The sequence below is a fragment of the Polyodon spathula genome, chromosome 6, assembly GCF_017654505.1.
Source record: "Polyodon spathula isolate WHYD16114869_AA chromosome 6, ASM1765450v1, whole genome shotgun sequence".
In the NCBI taxonomy this organism is placed as follows: domain Eukaryota; kingdom Metazoa; phylum Chordata; class Actinopteri; order Acipenseriformes; family Polyodontidae; genus Polyodon; species Polyodon spathula.
Genome location: NC_054539.1, coordinates 51,449,288 through 51,472,296, shown reverse-complemented (window position 1 = coordinate 51,472,296; position 23,009 = coordinate 51,449,288). Strand labels below are relative to the sequence as shown.

The following is a 23,009-nucleotide window of genomic DNA, read 5'->3' as shown; positions in this document are numbered from 1 at the left end:
AATTAATCAAAAGACCACATACTCAATCTATACACATTTCACAGCTGCCCACTCTTGCATAGATGCTACACTATTTTAATAGGAAAAAAAAAAATAACCAGGGATGATTCTTATGGTGTAGTCACCAATTTGTTTACTGTGCCATTCCAGATCACTGCTCAGCTAAATCAAGAAAAAACAATGTAGAGTTGCCACAAGGTTTGTATCTGTTAGCAAACAGCTGATTGCAAATCATCAGCTACAGTGCAAAAACCTCAGAGTTAATGAACCTACGCTCCACATGCACCCTATTGAGTAATCTGTAACCAAACAGTCATGTGTTTGTGCATAAAAAAAAAAAAAAAAAAAACAAGGTGCTAAGCAAAATACAGGAAAAACAAACATTAAATAAAAGAAGAAAAAAAACATGTGACGTTACTGCTGAACACGAAAACCAAGACAGTCAATAACATAATGGATTAGATTTACATGGTGGCAGCACCACGACCTACATGTGCCTCAACTGTCCTCTATGTACAAGTAGAAATGATAGTCACTGTATGGGTGTACAGGAATTGTCATAAATTGCCAAAACAAATCAGTACTACAGCATTACTGTATTAGGTTTAAATGAACAGTCCAGAACAGATTTTACATTTTTATATACATGTAAAATAATTTTACTAACAGAAACTGTTCCCGTCTCTGGGTGTGGCACCCACAAAACACATGGAATCACACCAACGCCATGACTTCTTTCACCCAACTGTTTCACCATTATACACCCAGGGTCTTGCCGCCCAGCTAGAAAAACCTGATCCCCTTGTTTTGCAGATGCTGCTGTGCCTTTATCAATAAGGATTGATTGCGCTTCTAGCAGACCAGATCAGTTGAGCATTGCTGGGTGAAAACACAACATTTAACCAATCAGACAGTTGAAGAGGCGGGTTTCTGTGCTAAGCACTTCGAGAGGCTAATTATTTTCAAAGCAAAAATAGTGACAGTGAATGCAGGGGGTCAAAATAAGGAGGTAATCGATGCAGTGCACCGCCTAATGCTATATTTACACCGGTTACTTTATTAAAAATATTAAGATTATTTTCAAATATTCAGTCAATTTTAGTAGTATTGTACTGTAAGGGGACAGCTATACATATGCACAAAAAAATAAATAAATAAATAATTTTAAAAAAGCATATTCCTTTTGTTGTGATATCGTAACAATATGTACCCAGGTGCTTGTGAGAAATATTGGGGGTTCATATATAGAGGCTGTCTGCCTTTAAGAGGAAAGGCGTGATGGGATATAAAATGAACACTTGTCAGCTGACATACAAATGCTTAAGTGCAGAGGTGCTGGATTATTACACTCCGGTTTCACGCAAAAGTTATGATGGCGACCAAACGTGTGCGAGTACTGTTGTGTTAAAAAAGAAATGGTCAAAATGAACAGTTGCATAAAAAAAAAATGTAGAACAGCAAAAAACAAAAATAGACATGCATTAACAACATGCCCTGAAAACTTAAAGAAAATGAAGTAATAATCTCAGTAATTAAGCTAAAGAGTTACTGAAAAGGTTTAATCCTATGTTAAATCGTAGAGTGCCTAAATAAGCACGGTAACTTACCATAATAAAAAAAAGGTAATGAAAAAGAAAATGGAGAACATAAAAAAGCACAACCAAATATAGTCAACGAAAGACAGCACATTACTCAAATTCTTTACTGTATTATAAAATTTAAGGTAAGGCAAGTTTATTTTTCCGTTAAAAGTGCTCCAGGCTATAATGTTCTGCTGCCCGGCTGTACAGAATTCCTGGGGAGAACCCTGACACTTCTATACTATGTTAAAGGGACTAGGATCTCTTAAAACATACAAATCTCCTGGGCCGAATGAGATACTCCCAATAGTACTCAACGACAGGGGTTGTACCGACAGACTGGAAAACTGCAAACATAATACCGATCCACAAAAAGGGAGGCAAAACCAAACCAGGTAACTACAGACCAATAAGCTTGACTTCTATTAAACTTATGGAAACTATAATAAGATCCAAAATGGAAAATTACCTATATGGTAACAGTATCCTGGGAGACAGTCAGCATTGTTTTAGGAAAGGGAGCTCGTGTCTCACTAACCTGCTAGAAAACAGAAAGTACTGATTAGAGGAGAAACCTCAAAATGGCGCGAGGTAACCAGTGGAGTACCACAGGGATCAGTATTAGGTCCTAATTCCTAATCTACATTAAATGACTTAAATTCTGGTATAGTAAGCAAACTTGTTAAAATTTGCAGACGACACAAAAATAGGTGGTTAGGCAAACACCGTTGCAGCAGAAAGGGTCATTCAAAATGATCTAGACAGCAATCAGAACTGGGCAGACATATGGCAAATGACATTTAATAGAGAAAAGTGTAAGGTACTGCACACAGGTAATAAAAATGTGCATTATAAATATCATATGGGAGATACTGAAATTGAAGAAGGAATCTATGAAAAAGATCTAGGAGCTTATGTTGACTCAAATGTTTTCATCCAGACAAACGTGGAGAAGCTATAAAAAAAAAGGCCAACAAAATGCTCGGATATACAGTGAAAAGTGTTGAATTTAAATCAAGGGAAATAATGTTAAAACTTTACAATGCATTTGTAAGAACTCATCTAGAATATTGTGTCCACTTCTGGTCACCTCACTACAAAAAGTATATTGCTGCTCCAGAAATAGTGCAAAGAAGACCAACCAGAATTATTCCAGGTTTAAAAGGCATGTGATATGCAGACAGGCTAAAATAACTGAATCTATTCAATCTTGAATAAAAAGACGACTATGCAGTGATCTGATTCAAGCCTTCAAAATTCTAAAGGGTATTGACAATGACCCAAGGGACTTTTTCAAACAGAAAAAGAAATAAGGAATGGACATCACAAATGGACATTTGTGGGACAAGGGGGCATTCAGAACTGAAAATAGGAGGAACTTTTTTTACACAGAGAATTGTGAGAGTCTGGAACCAACTCCCCAGTAATGTTGTTGAAGCGGACACCCTGGGATCCTTCAAGAGGCTGCTTGATGAGATTCTGGGATCAATAAGCTACTAACAACCAAATCGAGCAAGATGGGCCAAATGGCCTCCTCTCATTTGTAAACTTATGTTCTTCTTATCCTGAACTTCTGTACACCCACTATGAGGAACAGGCTATGAATCACAAACACTGGATACAGGTCCCCACAATTAAACAAGGCCATCAGCATGTTCTTGGCCAAGACAAGTGATGTTTTACTTGGAATATTCAAGTGATAATGTAAGTATGTGCCACTAGCTCAATATTAATCTATTGAGGAGACTCAAGTACAGTTTTTTTTTCTTTAAAAAGTCTTAAAGTTATTTTAAAATTAGTGGCGAGTCTGAATATTCCAAGTAAAATTACTACTCTAATACTTTGGTCAAGTTTCAAATACTTGTTAATTTCAAAAACAAATGGAAAAATGAGCCAACTACACCCGGTATTTTTAAGAGGAGAAAGTTAAAAGTGATCAACAAGGATCCTAGATTTCTGCAAATAAAAAATACCAAATGCTTATGTGATGATTATATATGATAAGTGTATTGATTTGGTTATCAAATAAACAGAAAAAAAAGCCTCATGTTGTAAAACTACAAATCCTCAGACAACACAGAAAATCTTGTGTAAGTAAACATAAGTGAAAATAAGGAGATGGAATAATAAGGAAACCAACTCCTTTGATTTTTTAATCGTTTTTATTACATTATGCAGAAGACCCTTCTCACAATCAGAGTTCTGACGATACATGAATTCGCCCAAGCTAATACAGAATGCAAGTCATTATATAACAATTCACAAAACATGCGATCAGGCACAACCTGGCTGCTCTCCCTCTCACTGGACATCAAACCAAACTTGCCTTGTATCAAATACCTGTTCTGAACCACTCCCATAAAGATAAGGGCTTTTAACTGCATACCCATCTGTTTCCTTGGAGGTTTGCATTATCTTTAATTGATGCTGGTTATTCTGCTTTTGTGCTAATCTGCAAGTTTTTTGTACAGTGCTTGCAAGCTTCTCATCATCTGGTTTCTTCCCTTGAACTGTGTGGGCCGTTTCTTGTCGCAGCAGAGTTTAGTTTTTTAGTGAAACCTGCTAGCAGCATCACCCCTTTATTCAGGGCCATTTTAACAGAGCCGCTACAAAATCAGTTTCTCATGTTTTACATTCTATTTCATATTCTTTCAGGTTTTCCAAACAAAAATATGTTAGATGCTTTCATCCAGAGTGACTGTGTGTCTGATTGCTGCTAATACATTCTAAGGACCTCACTGTTAGATGAGTAATTAGAGGTTGAGTATTCGGGTACTTGAAATTTGTATACTTGGTATACAAAAGTATCTTATTCAAAATTTCCACCCCTAGTTTAAATTAATATGTCCTACTAGACTGTTCAAGGTAGCTTGAATGGGATATTCTAATAGCCAGATGCTGAGTAGAGGAGGGTTTATCATGGTTTCCTGATTAAACTCTCAACCAATTCCCCCTAGTTAATGTATGCATGTTCTAATATGCATCAAAAGAAGCCACAGCAAATGTACCCTCTGTAAAAGCTAACAATAAATAAATCAATGCATGATTAGATGACTGCAAACTGTGATTGAAGCCTTTGTACTACCTTGCCAGAGCTAAGTATACAGTACATGTGGATTAAAACAAAGTGATGCTACTCAATCACACTTCAAGACAAAAATAGGAATGCTGCAGAGGCCCTTACTTTTTCAAATGATTGGGTGGGGCTTGATAGGAGACCAACTGTTATTGGAGATTGTGACATGCATCTTAATTTCTTTCTTGATAAGTTCATAAATTAACATTAACACTGATTGTATTTCAACATCTTGTCAAAATATAGTGGATGGCATAAAATATTGTTTCATGAATCATATCAAAAGTTAACAGTGGAATTGCAGTAGAAAAATTATTTTGTAAATGTTCCTTGTTCCTGAAGATGTTTCTTATCTGTTACAATGCTTATACATGCACTTTACAAACACCAAGGCAGACTACAGGTAAGTGCACACTTAATTTGTTCATGTATAGATCTTCTAGAATGAAGCAATGTATAGTACAGTCCTTTATATATTTTGCTGTGCTGTAACAGAAAGCTACTATGGTTATCTGGCACAAACAATGTCAAAACCAGGCAGCATTCAGGATTCTAAGCTCTCAAACCTCAGGAAACACAAGTTAACATTTAACTTATTTGAATCCGTGCCATTACAACTATTTAAAATCCATTCAATTCAATTTCAGCAAATGGTTTAAGTATTCCAGTAAAAAAATGTCAGCAAAGCATGATTCACAATCCAGTTAGAGAGACAGCCTGCTGTTCATTCTCCCACCAGCATATTTACCCTCCTCCCTCCCCAGAAACAAGCAAGTATGACCTGAATGCTTAAGTGTCAAGGCAAGCTGTATTTTACTGAACTCACCACCAAGTTCCTAAACTCACTCCTAGAACATATAAAATCAAGCTTCTTTTAGATAAGGCCATACTTTAAATAGTGTAACCAGGTGTTACCCATTCAATTACACGTTAAATTATTGCTTTTAATAAAAAAAAAAAATTAGAGATTTTGGGAGGACGGCCACTCCTGGGAAGATTCACTACTGTCCCAACCTTTTTCCATTTGGGCAGTATGGCTCCGACTGTGGTTTGGTGGAGCCCCAGAGCCTTAGAAATGACTTTGTAACCCTTTCCAGACTGATAGGCATCAACAACTTTTTTTCCCCAGAGGTCTTCAGGAATTTCTTTTGATCGTGACATGATGTGCCTCTAGAATCTGTTTGCTGACAACTTCACTCTGATGGTAAGGGCCAAAGTTTGTCAGATGTACATTGGGCAGGGCTGGCCCAAATCAGGCCTGATTGTTAACCAAAGTATTCAGACAGCTGACCCTAATTATCCCTTTAATTGTGTTGAGTTAACTAAGGGGGCAATAACTTTTTCACACCTGAAGATTGTATGTTTGATTACCTTGCACACCAAACAAATGAAAGAAGCACCAAACTTTGGTGTCATTATTTCTCTCAGACTCCCTCTATATACTACTACAACCCACAAAAAGATCTGACCAAATTCAATATGGAAAATGTGCAAACATGCAGAAAATCAGACAGAGGGCAAATACTTTTTCACTGCACATTATATATAAACTGCTGTGCAAAAGTCTTACACATGTTGCATTTTTCTACTCCGATGCATTATGGGCATCAACAATTTACTCAAAGCCTCCATTAGTGTTCTCTACTATTATAACAACCTTGACTTGCATAAAGAATGAAAAACATTGAGTGAAATAGCTCACATCACTTGATTTTCAAGGTGAGGTATCCGAAGCATAATCATCATCTGTAATTGACAAACCCAGGACTGGAAGCTGTCTAACAAGGATGAGCAATACTTGAAGAGAATATCCTTAAGGAATAGAAAGAAGACAAACGTTGAATTGACAGCAGAACTGGCAGAAGGCACAGGTGTCATTGTCCATCCATTCATCCATCCATCCAACAGTCCAAAGCACCTTTGATCATTGTTCCATACTCCAATTTCTCTGTTCTTGTGCATATTGTAGCCTTTTAGTCTTGTTCCCCTTTCTTCTGCAACACATCCTTTAAGTCCTGATTTCAAGAGTGACCTTCATACTGTTGATTTGATGGATGACACCTGTGCCTTCTGACAGTTCTGTTGTCATTTCTAGCAAATACAAACATCTGATTTTTCAGCCTGAGACACACCGCCAACCACTGCGCATAGTAAAAGATGCAATGCTTATTTGGTTTTTGCCACATTTTGTGTTTTCTTCCAAACAAGCAGATGGGTGCTTGCATTTTAGAATACTGAGCATTTAAATTGTTTATTTACAAAACAAAATACTTATGCTGCAGAGACTACATTGCACATGGGCTCGTTCAAGTTTTTTCAAAATACTTCCATGCGTTGCTTCTTTTTTTTAATTTTTTTTTTTTTTTTTCCATTTTCAATGCTCATGTACTCTCTTAGCCAACAGCAGAGCTAGGTAATGAAGGGTGCCCGCCTCCCTGTCAATTATCAGTGTGGTGAGAATTGTAGTGGCTGATCGCTTTTAAACTTCCACCTCTCACAAATACCACCCCCAGCTTTTTCAGGTGTAGTTAGAGCATTTTTCCGTTTCTTTTAGAAATGAACAAGTATTTGAAACTTGATTAAAGTATTCAAGTAATAACTTTATTTAGAATAATCGAAACCACCCCTAACGTATAGGGTTTATTGTAGGGGTGCACTGGTAATCAGTAGCCTATCAGCATGGCACTGACAAGGGAAAAAAAACACAATAGGCTATCAGCAGTTTTTGTTATTTTAGCCGATAATGTACACCGGTATTCCTGCTTGAATTTCTTCCAGCACAGAATTTAACGTTTGGTCAGGCGCGCTTACCAATGACACAAGAACACTGAGACACCCATTTTCCCAGTGCTGGGCAACGTGCAGTAAATACATCTCAAAATAGCGCTGTTTGTATTTTTTTTTTAAAATATGTAAAACAACAATAGGATAGAGTTGTGTGCAGAACAGAATTGAAACTACATGAAATCCAAGGTCAAACTGCAAGTAAAGAATATTATTCTGATGCGTAAAAAAATAAAAAAAATAGGTTGAATCATAAATAACACTGATCTTTTAAGTTGTTGCTGTTAATAATAATAATAATAATAATAATAATTATTATTATTATTATTATTATTATTATTATTATTAGTATTATTATTAGTAGTAGTAGCAATTTAGAGTACATGTAGCCAATTTATTCACATTTTTGTATACCGACATTACCTTTTTCTTTTTTATTTTGTTTCTGTTGGTACACAGCACATACATATACTGTTGATCTATTTCTTCATTTGATTTTTTTAAATGCAAGAAAAGTAAAAAGCATGGGAGGTTCAGTAAAAAATTCTGACAATCCGACCTGGTGAAGTTGCTCCCTTAGCCCTTATCTCAGCCTACATTTATTTTTGTAGCCAGAGATCCTGCTTTATTCCAATGACAAAAAATAGACCACAATGACTTTGGGTGGGTATACCATCTAAATATGTATGGGGAAACGCTTTCAAGCAGCTCTTGCTTGTGATGGATTTACAGTACTCTGCTTTAGCATTGTAACATTGGCATTTCTACAAGTAAGCAAGCTTTAATACGTGTTTAACACGTAACCCCTTCAACCTTAAGAAATGTTGCATCTTCACAAAGTTGCTAGTTTCTGTAAGCTACAGTCATAGTGACAAGCACAAATTCCATCAAAAATTACAACTCAAAGACAGCAAAAGCAGAAAAGGTCAGGTGCAAGTTGACTCCTTTTTTGTTAAAACTAATCTTCATGGCCTGCTGCCCAATGACCCAAACAGAAGAAGAGATAAAAACTGAAAATCAAAATCCTCTAGTTATTATCATGTATACCTATTCACAGTTAGGGCCATCATATGAGAAACAGTATTATCTAAAAAGTAATCATAAGCGCAGACGGCACTTTTTATATTATTTTACACAAAAAATAGATTAGCTTTTCTAAGTCTCACTTTTTGCAATCACCTCTGTACATACTGGGGGGGAAAAAAATACAGAAGCACAGACTTGGCCAATATTAATCTGTAAATCAATCAATCTATATAATAAACCAGATCAGTGTGGCGTATAATATACTGTTCTTATGACATTAGCTTTTCACCTTTAATGCATTTACTAAATAGCAGACTGCTGGCATGATTGCTACAGTTTTCCTCATCACAGATGGATTATTGTTATCATTGCAGTCTTAATTTCACAGGTATGAATACTTTCCTCTGAGCATAAGAGTCATGCGCAGACAACAGTACATTGTTTGTTCTCTGAACAGTGTTCCCTTTGTTTGATGCCAAGCTGGGTCTCTGAGCCAGTTTGACCGAATACGTATTTACACTGGCGTCCATGCTTAAAACAAACAAACAAAAAAAACACACACATGCACTCTTCACATTAATGATTCACAGTTCCTTAACTGCTACAGTAAGAATTATTTGTGTGCCAACAGTCTGGGGACGAAATATACTGATTTACCTGAAAGTATCTGGCAAGCTCCTTGCTATGCAGGCATTCAAAAAGTGCCTTAACCGTGACATGGAGTGATGTCCCAAGTATCCCCACAGCCTGTGACATCCAGGATCAAGATTAGCACCAAGTGAAGCAAAAAGAGATTGGGGCCCAGCAGCCACTGTGCTGTTAGCTTTACCTCCTCTAGGGGCATACTTGGAATACTCACTTGTTTGAGAAAGCACTGTTGTCAGAGAGTGCTTTTGTTTTGCTTTTATGAAAAACACAGCATGTCAATCTTAAAATCAGTGGTGTACACTGTTCCACTGGGGCATAATTTAGCCAGAATGGCATATCTGATTGAATGGTTTGTACACATGAAAAAGCAAAATTGATGTACTAAAGATCTGTATCAAATAAATTCAAAGGATATAACAATGCGGCAGGAAAATGGTCATTTTCACTGGACATAAATCAGTAATGGTACCTGATTAAAGAGATTTGTAGAGTTCAAAAGGCACTACCCTTAATTAAGAGTAGATTAACAATGTCGAACCAGCCTACCAACACCCCCGCCATGCAAATTTCAAATGCTGTTACTGTGCATCAAGGCTTTCCCCATTTCTGGAAGACAATTGTGCTGCTCCCACAGCTTATAGTACTGCGGCGATCACGTGTCATTTGCATGATCAACCTGATTTGCATCTTTAATTCAGGGGCAATGCCACATCCAAACAGACAGTGCATTTTCTCTTGTGGTGTGACACACTGTACATACTCAGATTATTTAATTCCTTATTGTAACAAATGTCCATGAAGATCTAATTCAGACAAACATGAAAAAAGTATGCCATTTTAAATTTGGTTGTAAAGATTCTGTCTCAGTTAGTTTGCCTTGAAGCCTAAAAAGCCAATCAGAATTAGATCCACCACACCTGAGCTCTTAGTTTACACCTGGAAATCAGACTGTTCCAGTCTACTACTTTGTGGCTTCTCAACAGGGGAACGGAAAAATATTTAACCCTTTACAATGGCTGCCATCGAACAACACTGTGGTGGCAAGTGAGAAAATGAGGAGACTAAATGTTGTCTGTATGGGCTGACTTGGAAATACAAAAACAAATGCAAAATAGCAAAAGTCCTTGCAGATAATGGATTCACACAAACACCACAACAGTGCTGGGGCAAAGTATAAAAAACTGTGGGCTGACTACAGAAAAATTAAAGACAGCAACAACTGGAGCAGGAACAGCCCTTTTTTTTTTTTTTGATGAACAAATGGACAGTGTTTTAGGGTACCAATCCGTGAATGAGATGTTTTGAGTAGTACCTGTGTGGAGAATGCCACATTTATTTTTTTTAGATAAATACGTATAAGCGTTACTGTTCTCTCTGAAAGCAGGAAACTGTGTCTGCTAACTGTAATCATGCTTTGTTAAACATTAAGAGAATTGCAGTGATCCTAGAGTAAAATGTGTCACTTTGAATCTGTCTTCCTTTTGGTTCAAAAAATTGGACCTTGAGAATGCTGTGTATAACATGAAAACAAAAATAGCGACAAATCTTTTCAATTGCAGCATCCATGGCTCCTTGTCAAACTCCTTTGCTGTTTGAAAAGAAAAGCTAAATGCAAACTGTGCTAGTGTCACTTGACAAGTGTAAGTTCATATTATTATTATTATTATTACTAATATTTTTACTAGAGGTAAAATGTGACTGATAACATGCTTGGAATGGTGTCTGTTAAATAAAGCTTTGTTTTGCGTAAGTCTGCTGCAGTTGGTGCTTACAAAGCATTTTAAAAAACGGCCCATGCTAAAATGAACATAACAGGTAGATAATTATTACTTTATCAAAATTCTGACTGAAAAAAAAAATAGCTAGCTATAATGTTATCATGACTTTGTTTGGGGGGGGGGGGGGGGGGGGGGGGGGGGGGGGGTATCTGTGAAATGATAGAGGCAACATGCCACAGTGCAGACAGACAAGTAAGAAAAAGCTGCAAGCAGAACAGGTTTGCATATTTTAGATTCAAAAGGTAGATTAGATCCCCCAGTTATCTTGATTACACCTCATTCAACTTGATTACATGAAAGAACAAGTACTGCAAAGACTTTATTACAGAATCTCCAATTCGTGTGCCGGTTGTGACAAAATGTCAATGACACATTACTGTTTATGTAGCAAATGGTAATCAGATCATCCCAGCAGGTGCCATTTTTTAACTATGAAAGGTGCCTGGCTGTTACACAGTTGTGTTCCTCATGTACACACAATACATGGTCATGACTGAAAAACAATCTACTTCGAAAGCCTGTTCACACAAGTGGCATCACTCTAGGTACCAGCCAACAGTCAGACAGTAAGTGAATCGTAAATGTATTTTGTAAAACAAATGCAGAAGACAATTAAAATGAGTATGAAGGTAAGTAGTCTAGGCGTGTTTGAGTCAAGACATTGAAAACCAGGTGACTGTAAATGGCAGAGGACAATGCTTAAACTAGGCTGCTGAAGGGAAAAAAAAAAAAAAAGTGTTAAAACTACATAACTTTATATGTATTTCTCAGTGAAAGAACCCCAAAAATGGTGCTTACATAAAAACATGTAGAATACATGTCCTGAATGTCTTTATAGGAGTTTCCTTTAAAATGTACTTGGTACTACAAGTGTGTACTTATTGGGCTGAAACATGTGTTTCCTTTTTTATTTCCTGAGATAAGGCCGAGCTTGCAGAAGACTAACTTCCCTTCTACTGCAGCAACAGTGCAATGGTTTAGTTCAGTACATGACAAAGAAGCCCGCGATTTTGCATTAAAAACTACCTTTAATAATAAAAGCAAAACCTTTTTTTAAAATGGTCTCATCATAAAATGTTGAAGGTTTTCTTTTAATTTTTTTTTTTTTTTTTTTGGGGGGGGGGGGGGGGGTACACTTATCTGCAAATTCTGTATTGAGGCCATTTGTGCCACGAAATGCAACATTAAAAACTTGGCATCTTGGGGGAGTCACGTGATGCAGAAAATCGGAGATGAGCGAGACGACAGTGCTCCTCTCAGTATTCTATAATATAATCCTTTTTGGTCAATTTTACTTTTTTTTCCCCAAAATAAAATTACATTTTGTGTTTTATCGAACATGAATAAGCCAGCTGCAACCAAAAAAATAAGTAAAAAAGGAGCAACTCCAGTAGCTCCAAAAAAGCGACAGAAGTGCGAATCGACGAACAGCAATGACGGCTCTGAGGAAGCACCTTATACAGAACAGGATATCAGTCAAACCACTATTTTGAACAAACTACAGGCCATCAAAGAACTTCTTCAAAACCTGCTTGAAAAGAATACAAAAAACATAGGAGAAAATATCAAATCTGGAAGAAAGGATAACCGAGACGGAAACTCGTATTTCTTCCACAGAAGACACCCACAGAAAATACAAAATAAACACAGAGATAAAATAACAGACCAAGAGAACCGTAATAGAAGAAAATATAACAGAATTATTGGAGTGCCTGAAAAAATTTGGTGGACTTTGCTTGTGAACTACTTTGTGACAGTTTTGGGAAGGACAATCTATTAATTTACCTCATATTACATAAGGAAGTAAAGGACCCCCTATGCTGCTCTAATTATCTTCCAATAGCACTAATCCAAACACTGTAAAATATTATCTTTCATCCAAGCTGAATGTTTGTCCAGTGTAATAGAAGAACTGATTCATCCGGAACAAAAGGGCTTAATGAAAAAAAGATTTGTCAGATAATGTTTTACAATTTCTAACTGTTTTAGAAGCTTTCAAAGATCAAGGTCAATAAGCTTTAGTAATATCTCTAGATGCAGATGAAGCCTTCGATAGAGTGGAATGGAATTTCTTACATGCTGAGTTAGATTGTATGGGTTTTAAAGGCAACTTTATAAATTGGATAGCCACATTATATAAAAGTTTCTGTATACACTGGTACTGTTTTATCGAAGCCCTTTAATATTTCACATGGAATGCGTCAGGGATGTCAAGTTTCACCATAATTATTTAATTTAGTAATAGAAAGTCTGGAAGCATATATACAAAATGACAAGTCTATAACTGGTTTAACAATTAAAGAAAATGCTTTATGCAGATGATTTATTAGTTACACTAAACAACTCAACAAATTCCCTTCCTAGCCGTATGAAAGCCATTGAAGATTTTGGCTACATATCTGTTTACGTGGTTAACTGGTCCAAACCTCAAGCGTTACCAATCTCAAAAGATTGTTTTCCATCTCTGTTTAGAGATTATCAGTTTCAATGGCTACAAAATGGTTTTAAATACCTTGGCTTAACAATTAACCAAAATTATAAAACAATGTATGATTTAGATTTTAAACCACTTTTAGGGAAAATTAAATTTAAAGTAGATAATTGGAAAATACTTCCAACATCTTTTTGGGGTAAAATTGATGTAATCAAAATGATGTTCCATCTTATGATAGCATACACGATGTCTATGTTGCCTATAATTCTACCTGGTTCCTTTTATAAGGATATTTCTAATTTAGACTAATTTTATATGCAATGGTAACAAGGCTTGTTTGAAAATATCAGCTTTAATGCTTTCACATACTAATGGGGTGGTATTCTTACCCAATACTAAAAATTATTACATGACATATCACTTTAGATCATTAAGATTCTGTTTTTCTTTCATTCCTAACCCTCCTTTATGGCTTTATCTTGCAACAACTGGCTACTCCTGTTTCTCTCAGGGCAATTTCATTTCACTGCCCTTCACCTTCCTTAAGCATATGTATACATTCAAATTTGGAGATCATATTTTTTCAATCTTAACATGTATGTTAAATGATTCAAAACCATTCAGATTTATGGTATAACTACAATGTATAATAAGAAAATGCTCTATGAAGAGTCATGGACTAAAGCAGGAATTAATTGTTATGGCGATTTCTTTTATAAAGGACAATTTATAAGTTATAGAATGTTTAAAAATAACTTGGGTTTAACACAAGAAAATATGTTTTTTTTTTTTTTTTTTTTTTTAGTAAACTTAAGCTTGCTCTCAGGCAATTGAAGTGTGGATCCAAGCTTCACTGAATCAAAATTAACACAAACTGAAACTTATCTTCTTAATATTAAGTCAGCTCAGAAATTTGTTTCAGGTTTTTATAATGTATATTGCTTCATACTAACATAAAAAAAAAATTACTCCATCAAAAATAAATAGGAGAAAGATATGCAGGTTGAAATCTCTCAAGAAGCTTGGAACCATATCAATTCTAATGTTAAAATTTGTTCCATCAATGCTAAGCTTCGCTCCATTCAATTCAAAATTATAAATCGTTGCCATTATACGCCATATAAACTATACAGATCAAACCCAAAACAGAACTCAAACTGTTGGAGATGTGACAGTAAACATGGAACATGAATACATATGCTTTGGGAATGTAGAAAATTACATCCGGCCAAAAGTAATACACTTTATATCAAATATCCTGGGATTACATTTAAGAAATGATCCTATACAAATGATTCTGGGGGAATTATCATCTTATAAAGAAATCTCAGAAAAGAATCATTTTGTTTTTACTGACCACTGCTAAAGGCTGCATCCTAATAAACTGAATGGATATCAATCCACCTTCATTTGAGTTCTGGAGACAGACCAATATAATACTTAGAATATGAGAGAAACTATTATTAGAATTACAGAAATATGTTGTATTCTTAATTTTGGAGCAAAGCATTAAGCCTGTTGATAGAAACATCTTAGATACCATATTTTTTTATCTTCATTAAACATATCTGAAATCTATCTTAAAATATACTATCAGTTGTTTTCCCATTAATTGGCGAGTTATGTATTACTGTCAACATATTTTGATGTATAATCTTTATGTATTTATGTTCCAGATGAAATCCCTGTTTTAAATTGTTTTAAACTTATGAATAAAGTTTTATTCTGAAGAGGCATTTTGTCAGTTTTTCAGAATTTATATATATAAAAAAAAGCTTTATCATCCTTCATTTTCAGATGTAAAGGTTTTAAAAAAAGTCATGACAATGAACGAATGATTGCTAACAGCGTTGGTTCACTGTTGGAACACTGCCTAGCAGTTATACTACAGTTTACAAACAAAATTACAACAGTTCTTCCATTTTTCTACCTAGGTTTTACAACAGGTTACCCGATTTATAACATGGGAGCCAAAGGTTCCCTAATAACTTCAAAGCTACTGTACCTCCACAACTCTTGCCTTTGCTGATAATCCTTCTTTTAGGCATATAACGCGTTTCAAACAAATGACATTTTTTAAAATGAAAGAAACTTCATAAATCTAAATTCATCCAGAAAAAGAAAGCCTGTCACTTGAGACTCGATTTCATTAACATTTAATATTTGATTTTGTGCTCATGTACAAAATATTTATAAATCATACAATAAGTTTGAAGAAGTGGATTTTAAATATTTGTTGTACAGATTTGAAAAAGTGTTTTTTGGGTTTTTTTTGTTTTTTGTTTTTTTTTAGATATAGAAGGTGTTTTTTTTTACCACGGTCCACACCCCCCCACACACCCCCCCCCCCCCCCCCCCCATTAGATTTATGCAGCAATGCACATGACAGTGCAAGCACACGCAATTCAGGATTCACAATGATGTGCAACTACTTTCTTCAGGTGGCATGGTATTTACTCACTGCGCAATAGCAGTGTTGTACACTGTACTAACTTACACAAGGCACCGTTTTTTTTGTTTTGTTTTGTTTTGTTTTTTAATGCAGAAAACAACTTTTTCATATGCACAGATGGTTAACCGCTTTATATGCATATCTCACATGTGTACACACAGCCACACACACAATAACCAGCTTGAAATACGCCTAATTAAAAGGCAACAGATGTAGATTACAGAATCCTGCACCGTATTGTGGGTATAAAGTTGATACTGTGTCATTCTTTCACCTTACCTCTTTTATTTTTGCCCTTTTCTCTTTGGTTTCCGGGTCTGAAGGTTCACGCCCCAATGCTCCGGGTGGCTTCTGAAACTTAATTTTGGTCAAACTGTCATCGTCTCCTCTGTTAACAAATACATTTTTAATAACTTTTTCCTTCTCGTTCTGAATGTCTCGTTGGATCTCGTCTGGTCGCTTCTGCAGCGTGTCCTTCGCTTCGCTCAGAGCCTTCTCGTGATCTTTTCGGATCCTTGTTAACTTGTTTTCATCATTGTCTGCCCCGTGGATACCATCGCTGTATGTGCCTGTTTTTGTGTTAGTCTCCACGGAGGAAGAATGGAAAAACACTCCGCTCAGCAGCTTAGACGAATCCGGCAAAAAGAAAAATGCCCCGAAACACAGAGTGACAAAAGCGCTGAAAGCTAAAAGCAAAATAAATTTCTCCGTGAGTCGGAAAGCGCTGGGGCTTACAGACTTCCTAATCGGAGTAGTAGTGAAAGGCAAAAGAGTTGCAGCTGGCATTTTCTCGATATATAAAAATAGCAATAATAAAAAATAACAATTAAAAAAAAAAGTCTAAAACCTTGGATGCTTTCGTCCAACGCTAGTGAATATATCTAGCCATTTGGAGCCGATGTTCTTGTTTTTTTAGATATGTGTTCTTTTTAAGAAACTTGTGATACTAAAAACCACCCTGCTCTTTTTTTAGCTGCCCATACTGAAACATATATGCAAAAGCTAAAGCTTCAAGTCAACTATTGAACGGAAAGGAATGAAACAATTTCTGATTGGCAGCCCTTCTTGTCCAATCATGGAATACTCTAGGTTGAAAATCGCGCATTACAGACAATCGAAGGCGTGGTTTCCGGACTCACAAAGGTGATCCTTTTTGGTGTGTGTGTGTGTGTGTGTGTGTGTGTGTGTGTGTGTGTGTGTGTGTGTGTGTGTGTGTGTGTGTGTGTGTGTGTGTGTGTGTGTGTGTGTGTGTGTGTGTGTGTGTGTGTGTGTGTGTGTGTGTGTGTGTGTGTGTGTGTGTGTGTGTGTGTGTGTGTGTAGTCTCAACAATGCTGGTATCGATTACAAAATAGGGCAGTTTTCACTATTATACAGTATACACCGGCAGAGGCAGATAATGTACGATAACTCTAAAGTTAGTTTCACCCATAGAGGAAATAATTTCAAAGTTGTAGATATATATATATATTTTATATATATATATAATATATATAAGATAATTGTATGTCGGACCTGACTTGTTGTTTAAAGCTGCGTCTGTGTATGTTGCTGTGCAAAATACAATTGCATGCCTATCCGTAGTCCCCGATAGATGACAAAAAATACAATCCAAACAAAACGTGGCTTCACTGCTCCGTCTGACACTACTTTTAATAATACTCCCCACCCTTCCACATGAAAATAATCTAGTACCATAGAAATTTATAGAATACAATATGATGGCGTATTATAGTATGCACTGCACTATTTATTACAGTAATACAATTACTAGTACAATGTAGTATACAACAGTATTTTCTGTATTACCTTGTAATATACTACAGTAAGGAAAAGTAAACTATTGCAAGTACCATAACACCTACAGCTATATACTAATAGTCCTGCAATATCCTATAATCGATATGTATCACATTCCCCTTTTAGCATGTACCAAGGTTCCTTTTTCTCACCAAACTTGTATGCATACAGCTTTCTGTATTTTATTGCAGACGTTTGCAGTTCACCTAATAATGCTTATTATTTGTCTGTATTTATTTGTTTGTTTGCTTTACATAAACAACCATGTGCATCTTACTTGAGAAACATTTAGTAAATATATTAATTTTGGGCAAGATGTATTTATTTTGCTGTTTATATCAATGTCGTCTTTTTAAACTGACATCAAGCTGTAGCCAGCATAGGCTGTGCCCTGCAGCTTGACTGACTTATATTGTATTAGTTCTAAAATAAACCACCTTCACTGCCATTACCCTCAGCCACCTTCACTGCCATTACCAGCCACCTTCACTGCCATTACCAGCAACCTTCACTGCCATTACCCTCAGCCACCTTCACTACCATTACCACCACAAACAAGAACCACATTAACAAGAACATGTTAACATTTTGTGAAATATAGAGGTTTATTCAAATTATATGTTTTACTCTATTTCCTCTTATTAACATGTGTTTGCAGCATAATTATGGAGCAGGAACATAAGCTATCTTTGACGATAAAATGACGTCACAGAGAGAAAAAAATGGCTTCTCATTCAAATATTTTACCTACAATTAAAGTATATGATCTATTCCGAAATACCAACATATTTAATTAGTAATAGGACTAGCTGGAGTAACCCCAGATGATTTCCTACAAGTACAGAGCAGCATTGCTGCTCTGTACTTTGGTGAAATATCTAGTAGTATTAACTTTTGCAGTCATCATTCTCAGTGTATTATCCAGAGACCAGATGATCTTATTATCATTTGAAGTGTGTGAACAGAGAACCGTGGGAGACGTTTGTTTCCTTCAGGAATTTACAGTAGCTAGGATTAGATCTCATTTACCACCCCACAATACTCAGTTTACACCACAATCAAATTCCATTGACTCCCTGTTTTGACAAATCACTCAGGCCTATCAGTTATTTTTCTGTTTTTAAGTATGCAATTACACATTGCCCAATTGTTATTAAACAACGTATATTTAATAAACTTCCATTTATTATATTTATATATTCCATTATATATATATATATCATTATATATATTATAATATATCTATCTATATATATATATATATATATATATATATATATATATAGGAACTGCGGATTTATTTCCCCACATAATGCCACATTTACTAGTGTATTTTAATACGATGTATAATTTGGGAATTTCTATACGTCCACTGACTTTAGACTAATCTGAATCTCTTTCATCAACATACCACAAAAAAAACTAGCTGAAATGTTTGTTTACTTGTCTTGTTTACCTGTAACCTGTCTGTATTTATTAAGTTCTGAATGATTGTAATTCAACACAATCAGTGTGACGGCGTTTGTCCCGTGGTGGCCCTATACAATGCTCGATTCCGGAGCCCTTAATCCCTTTCCTTACCAGCACGATCGATATCTGCCCTAGTCCAGTCAAACGCTCCTGCAACATTGTAGAAAGTAAAGAGTTTGAAAAATGTCATGTTGATGCAAGAAAAGCTTATCTCTCCTGACGCTACTGTGACAGGCATTCAAAAGCAGACGCAACGCAATACAGGGCAGCCCAGCACAATTCCCCTGTAGATGTAATCAAGCATTACAAGAGGTGAGGACGATAAAATGTCTGGAAATGCATATATTTGTATTTGTTTTCCATGTTCACTAAAACACGCAGCACGCAGTGGTATATGTATCCACACCTTTTGGTCAGGTGGATGACATATGCAAGCATACCCCCCAGTTTTCAAGCTTAATTATACTGTCATTAAATGTAGTATTTCTTCTTTTTGAGTCTATATAAAAAAATAAAATAAAAAAAAAGTTACACACGAACTGAACTCGCAAGCTCCACACGCCACACTCCACAAGAAATTTAAGACTGTTACGTCATTCTTTTCACCATGGATGATTCGGGTCAGATTTTGTTTACTGTATTTGTTTATTTTATTTATTTGTTTATTTATGTATATTTCTTTTTTTTCCTCTTCGTTATTTATTTGTTGTAGCCTGTGTCTTCTATTGGATTTTTATTGTTTTAATTTTTGCATGCTTGCATTTCATATGTAGTATAAATATCACTGTTAGTGCAGGTGCCTCAAATACTGAAAAGTGCTTTAATTTCATTTAATAAAGTTCAAGTATTGGAAAATCTATTTTTAATAGAAAAATGCTTAAAAGTGTCTCTGCATAGCGCGAGTATGTTTCACTTCAGGTCATGCCCTTTTCCATCTTAATGATACTGCCGGCGGCTTTTTTTTATTATTGTTTTTTGTTGTCTCTGGCCTGTCATGTTGTATTTCTGTTGTGGGTTTATAGTTCTGTATAAAACCATTTACCATGAACTGCGTTATGCCCTTGTTATAATATTAAAGCAGCTGTTTGAGAATACCCTTGCTGTAAAAACTCTGTTAAAGTTATGCAGTGAGCTGCTTAAATGTCAAACTGAATTAATTCCTGTCCTTGTTTTGATCCCAGCTATGTCCAAAGACAATGTATGTCTACCCTTCATGTTAATAAATATACAGTATTTATTAAAAAGCAGAAAAAAATTAGGTACCCCCCCCCCCCCCCCCCCCCCCCCCCCCCCCAAGACAGATCAACACTTCTGAACCACAGACCTATATAAATATGTGCTCTTTCATGATACGTACACATATCTGTATAAATGTGGCATATTTGTAATTATGTAAATATATAATTGATTGATGTTTGAATTGTTTCTATTTATTTTCTATGTATTTTTTTCTTCAGTTGCTTGTACTATGATGGGTATAACTGCAGGCCTAAGGCGTGCTCTGTGGTGACGCCTTTGTGAGAGGACTGTCTCTGTGGGAGGCCTTGCACGTACAGCTTCCAAAACGTCATCACTACCTACGCTTAGTTATAATAAGCGACAATGTAGCAAACTAAAGCAACAATGAAGCTAACCCCTCATAGGGAGACTGACAAGCTTTTTAACTTCTAAACCCCTTGTTAAGGTGACGGCTACATCGAAAGGTACAGTATCCCCTATATTAAAACATACAGTGACTCTCAAAAGTATTCAACCCCCTTGGACTTTTCTACATTTTATTGTGTTACAACATGGAATCAGAATGGATTTAATCAGGAGTTTTTGCTACATCAACACAAAAAAGTCCATAATGTCAGTGAAAAATAAAATCTACAAATTGTTCTAAATTAATTACAAATATAACACAGAAAATAAGTGATTGCATAAGTATTCACCCCTTTTGCTATGACACACCTAAATAAGCTCTGGTGCAACCAATTGTCTATTGAAGTCACATAATTAGTTGAATGGAGTCCAGCTGTGTGCAATTAAGGTGTTTCACGTGATTTCAGGTTAAATACACCTGTCTCTTGGAGGTCCCACAGTTGGTTAGTACATTTCCTAACAAAAACTACATCATGAAGACGAAGGAACATTCAAAGCAAATCCGGAATAAGATTTTTCAAAAGCACCAATCGGGGATAGGATATGAACACATTTCCAAGGCATTGGATATCCCCCGGAGCACAGTAAAGTCCATTATTAAGAAATGGAGAGAATATGGCACAACTGTGAATCTGTCTAGAACAGGCTGTCTTCAAAAACTGAGTATCCGGGCGAGAAGAGCACTAGTCAGTGGCCACCAAGAGGCCTATGGCAACTCTAAAGGAGTTACAGTCTTCCACAGCTGAGCTGGGAGACACTGTGCATATGGCAAAAATAGCCCGGGTGCTTCACAAAACTGGCCTTTATGAGAGAGTGGCAAAAAGAAAGCCATTGTTGAAAAAAACTCACATCAAATCTCGACTAGAAGGCATGTGGGAGACTCTGAGACCAAGTGGAAGATGATTCTATCGTCTGATGAGACCACAATAGAACTTTTTGGCCTCGACGCTGAGCGCTATGTTTGATGCAAGCCTAACACCGCACATTATCCTGAGAACACCATTCCTACCGTGAAGCATGGTGGTGGCAGCATCATGCTATGGCGATGCTTCTCTGCATCAGGGCTTGGAAAACCTGTTGAAGTCTGCAAGAGACCTGGGACTTGGGAGAAGATTCATCTTCCAGCAGGACAATGACCCTAAAAATATAACCAAAGCCACACTGGAGTGGCTTAAAAACAAAAAGGTCAATGTCCTGGAGTGGCCCAGTCAAAGCCCGGACCTCAATCCAATTGAGAATATGTGGAAAGACTTGAAAATTGCTATTCACCAAAGGTCCCCATCCACCTTGACGGAGCTTGAGCAATTTTGCAAAGAAGAATGGGCAAAAATTGCAGTGTCCAGATGTGCAAAGCTGGTAGAGACTTATCCAAATAGACTCATGGCTGTAATTGCTGCCAAAGGTGCCTCGACCAAATATTGACTCAAGGGGGTGAATACCTAATTTAGAACAATTTGTAGATTTTATTTTTCACTTTGACATTATGGACTTTTTTTGAGTTATTTGAATGTGGCAAAAGACTCCTTTTAAATCCATTTTGATTCCATGTTGTCACACAGATGGAAATGTGGCAAAGAAACAGATACAGGCCTGTGGTTTGTGCTAACCCTGGGAGTCTGAGGATTTATTATTTTTGTCAAGATGTGTGATTTCCTAACCTTGAGGTACTGTGATCTATCTTGTAATTACATTTTCTATAGAAAAATATTGCCACATACAGTTTGCTATGTAGTTTGCTGTCTTTCAACATTTTTGTGACTAAACTGAAATGATCCTGATGTCATATGAACTGGATTTAGCTTTGATTGCATTTGTCAGGTAATTCCATTTGACCTTTGCTATAATGCAGACTGGATTATAAACTGCCGATCGAAAACAGTGCCAGATTGATATTTTGAATGTTTTTACAGACCAGTTTTAGAGACACGTTTGTACAGACTGGTTTCACCTGAAATTGTTAAAACAATAAATATAAAACAATACAGGCCTGTGGTTTGTGCATAACCCTGGGGTTATGATGCCCGATTTAAACTATTTTTAATCAAGATGTGTGATTTCCTAACCAATGCTCTACCAGTCATGCGACTAAAGTTAGTCATTTATGGCCCTCAATTTGCAAAGTTTGTTTCTCTTTCCATTTTCTTATATTCAGTATGGTGTACTACTCATTTCAACACTAACAGGTTAAGGCAAAGGATAACCTCAGATATATTTCTCTGCAGGTTAGTTATTATTTGCTACATGCTGAACTATGGTCAAATAATGTTGAAAAAGACCTGCTTCAAAAGTGCTGTGTAACAACTCTGTCACTACTGAAAGA

The 23,009-nt window shown here is 36.2% G+C and overlaps 1 protein-coding gene across 2 annotated transcripts in view; it reads right to left on the bottom strand.

The window, feature by feature from the left end:
• man1a1 (mannosidase, alpha, class 1A, member 1) overlaps positions 1 to 16,786 on the bottom strand; it is a 154,200-nt gene extending 137,414 nt beyond the window's left edge. For both annotated transcript variants that reach the window (XM_041253100.1, XM_041253099.1), the window contains exon 1: positions 16,058 to 16,786. In XM_041253100.1, the coding sequence (XP_041109034.1) occupies positions 16,058 to 16,564 (507 nt within the window). In that variant the 5' untranslated portion in view covers positions 16,565 to 16,786. The remainder of the gene's footprint in view (positions 1 to 16,057) is intronic.
• Between the last annotated feature and the right edge of the window lie 6,223 nt (positions 16,787 to 23,009).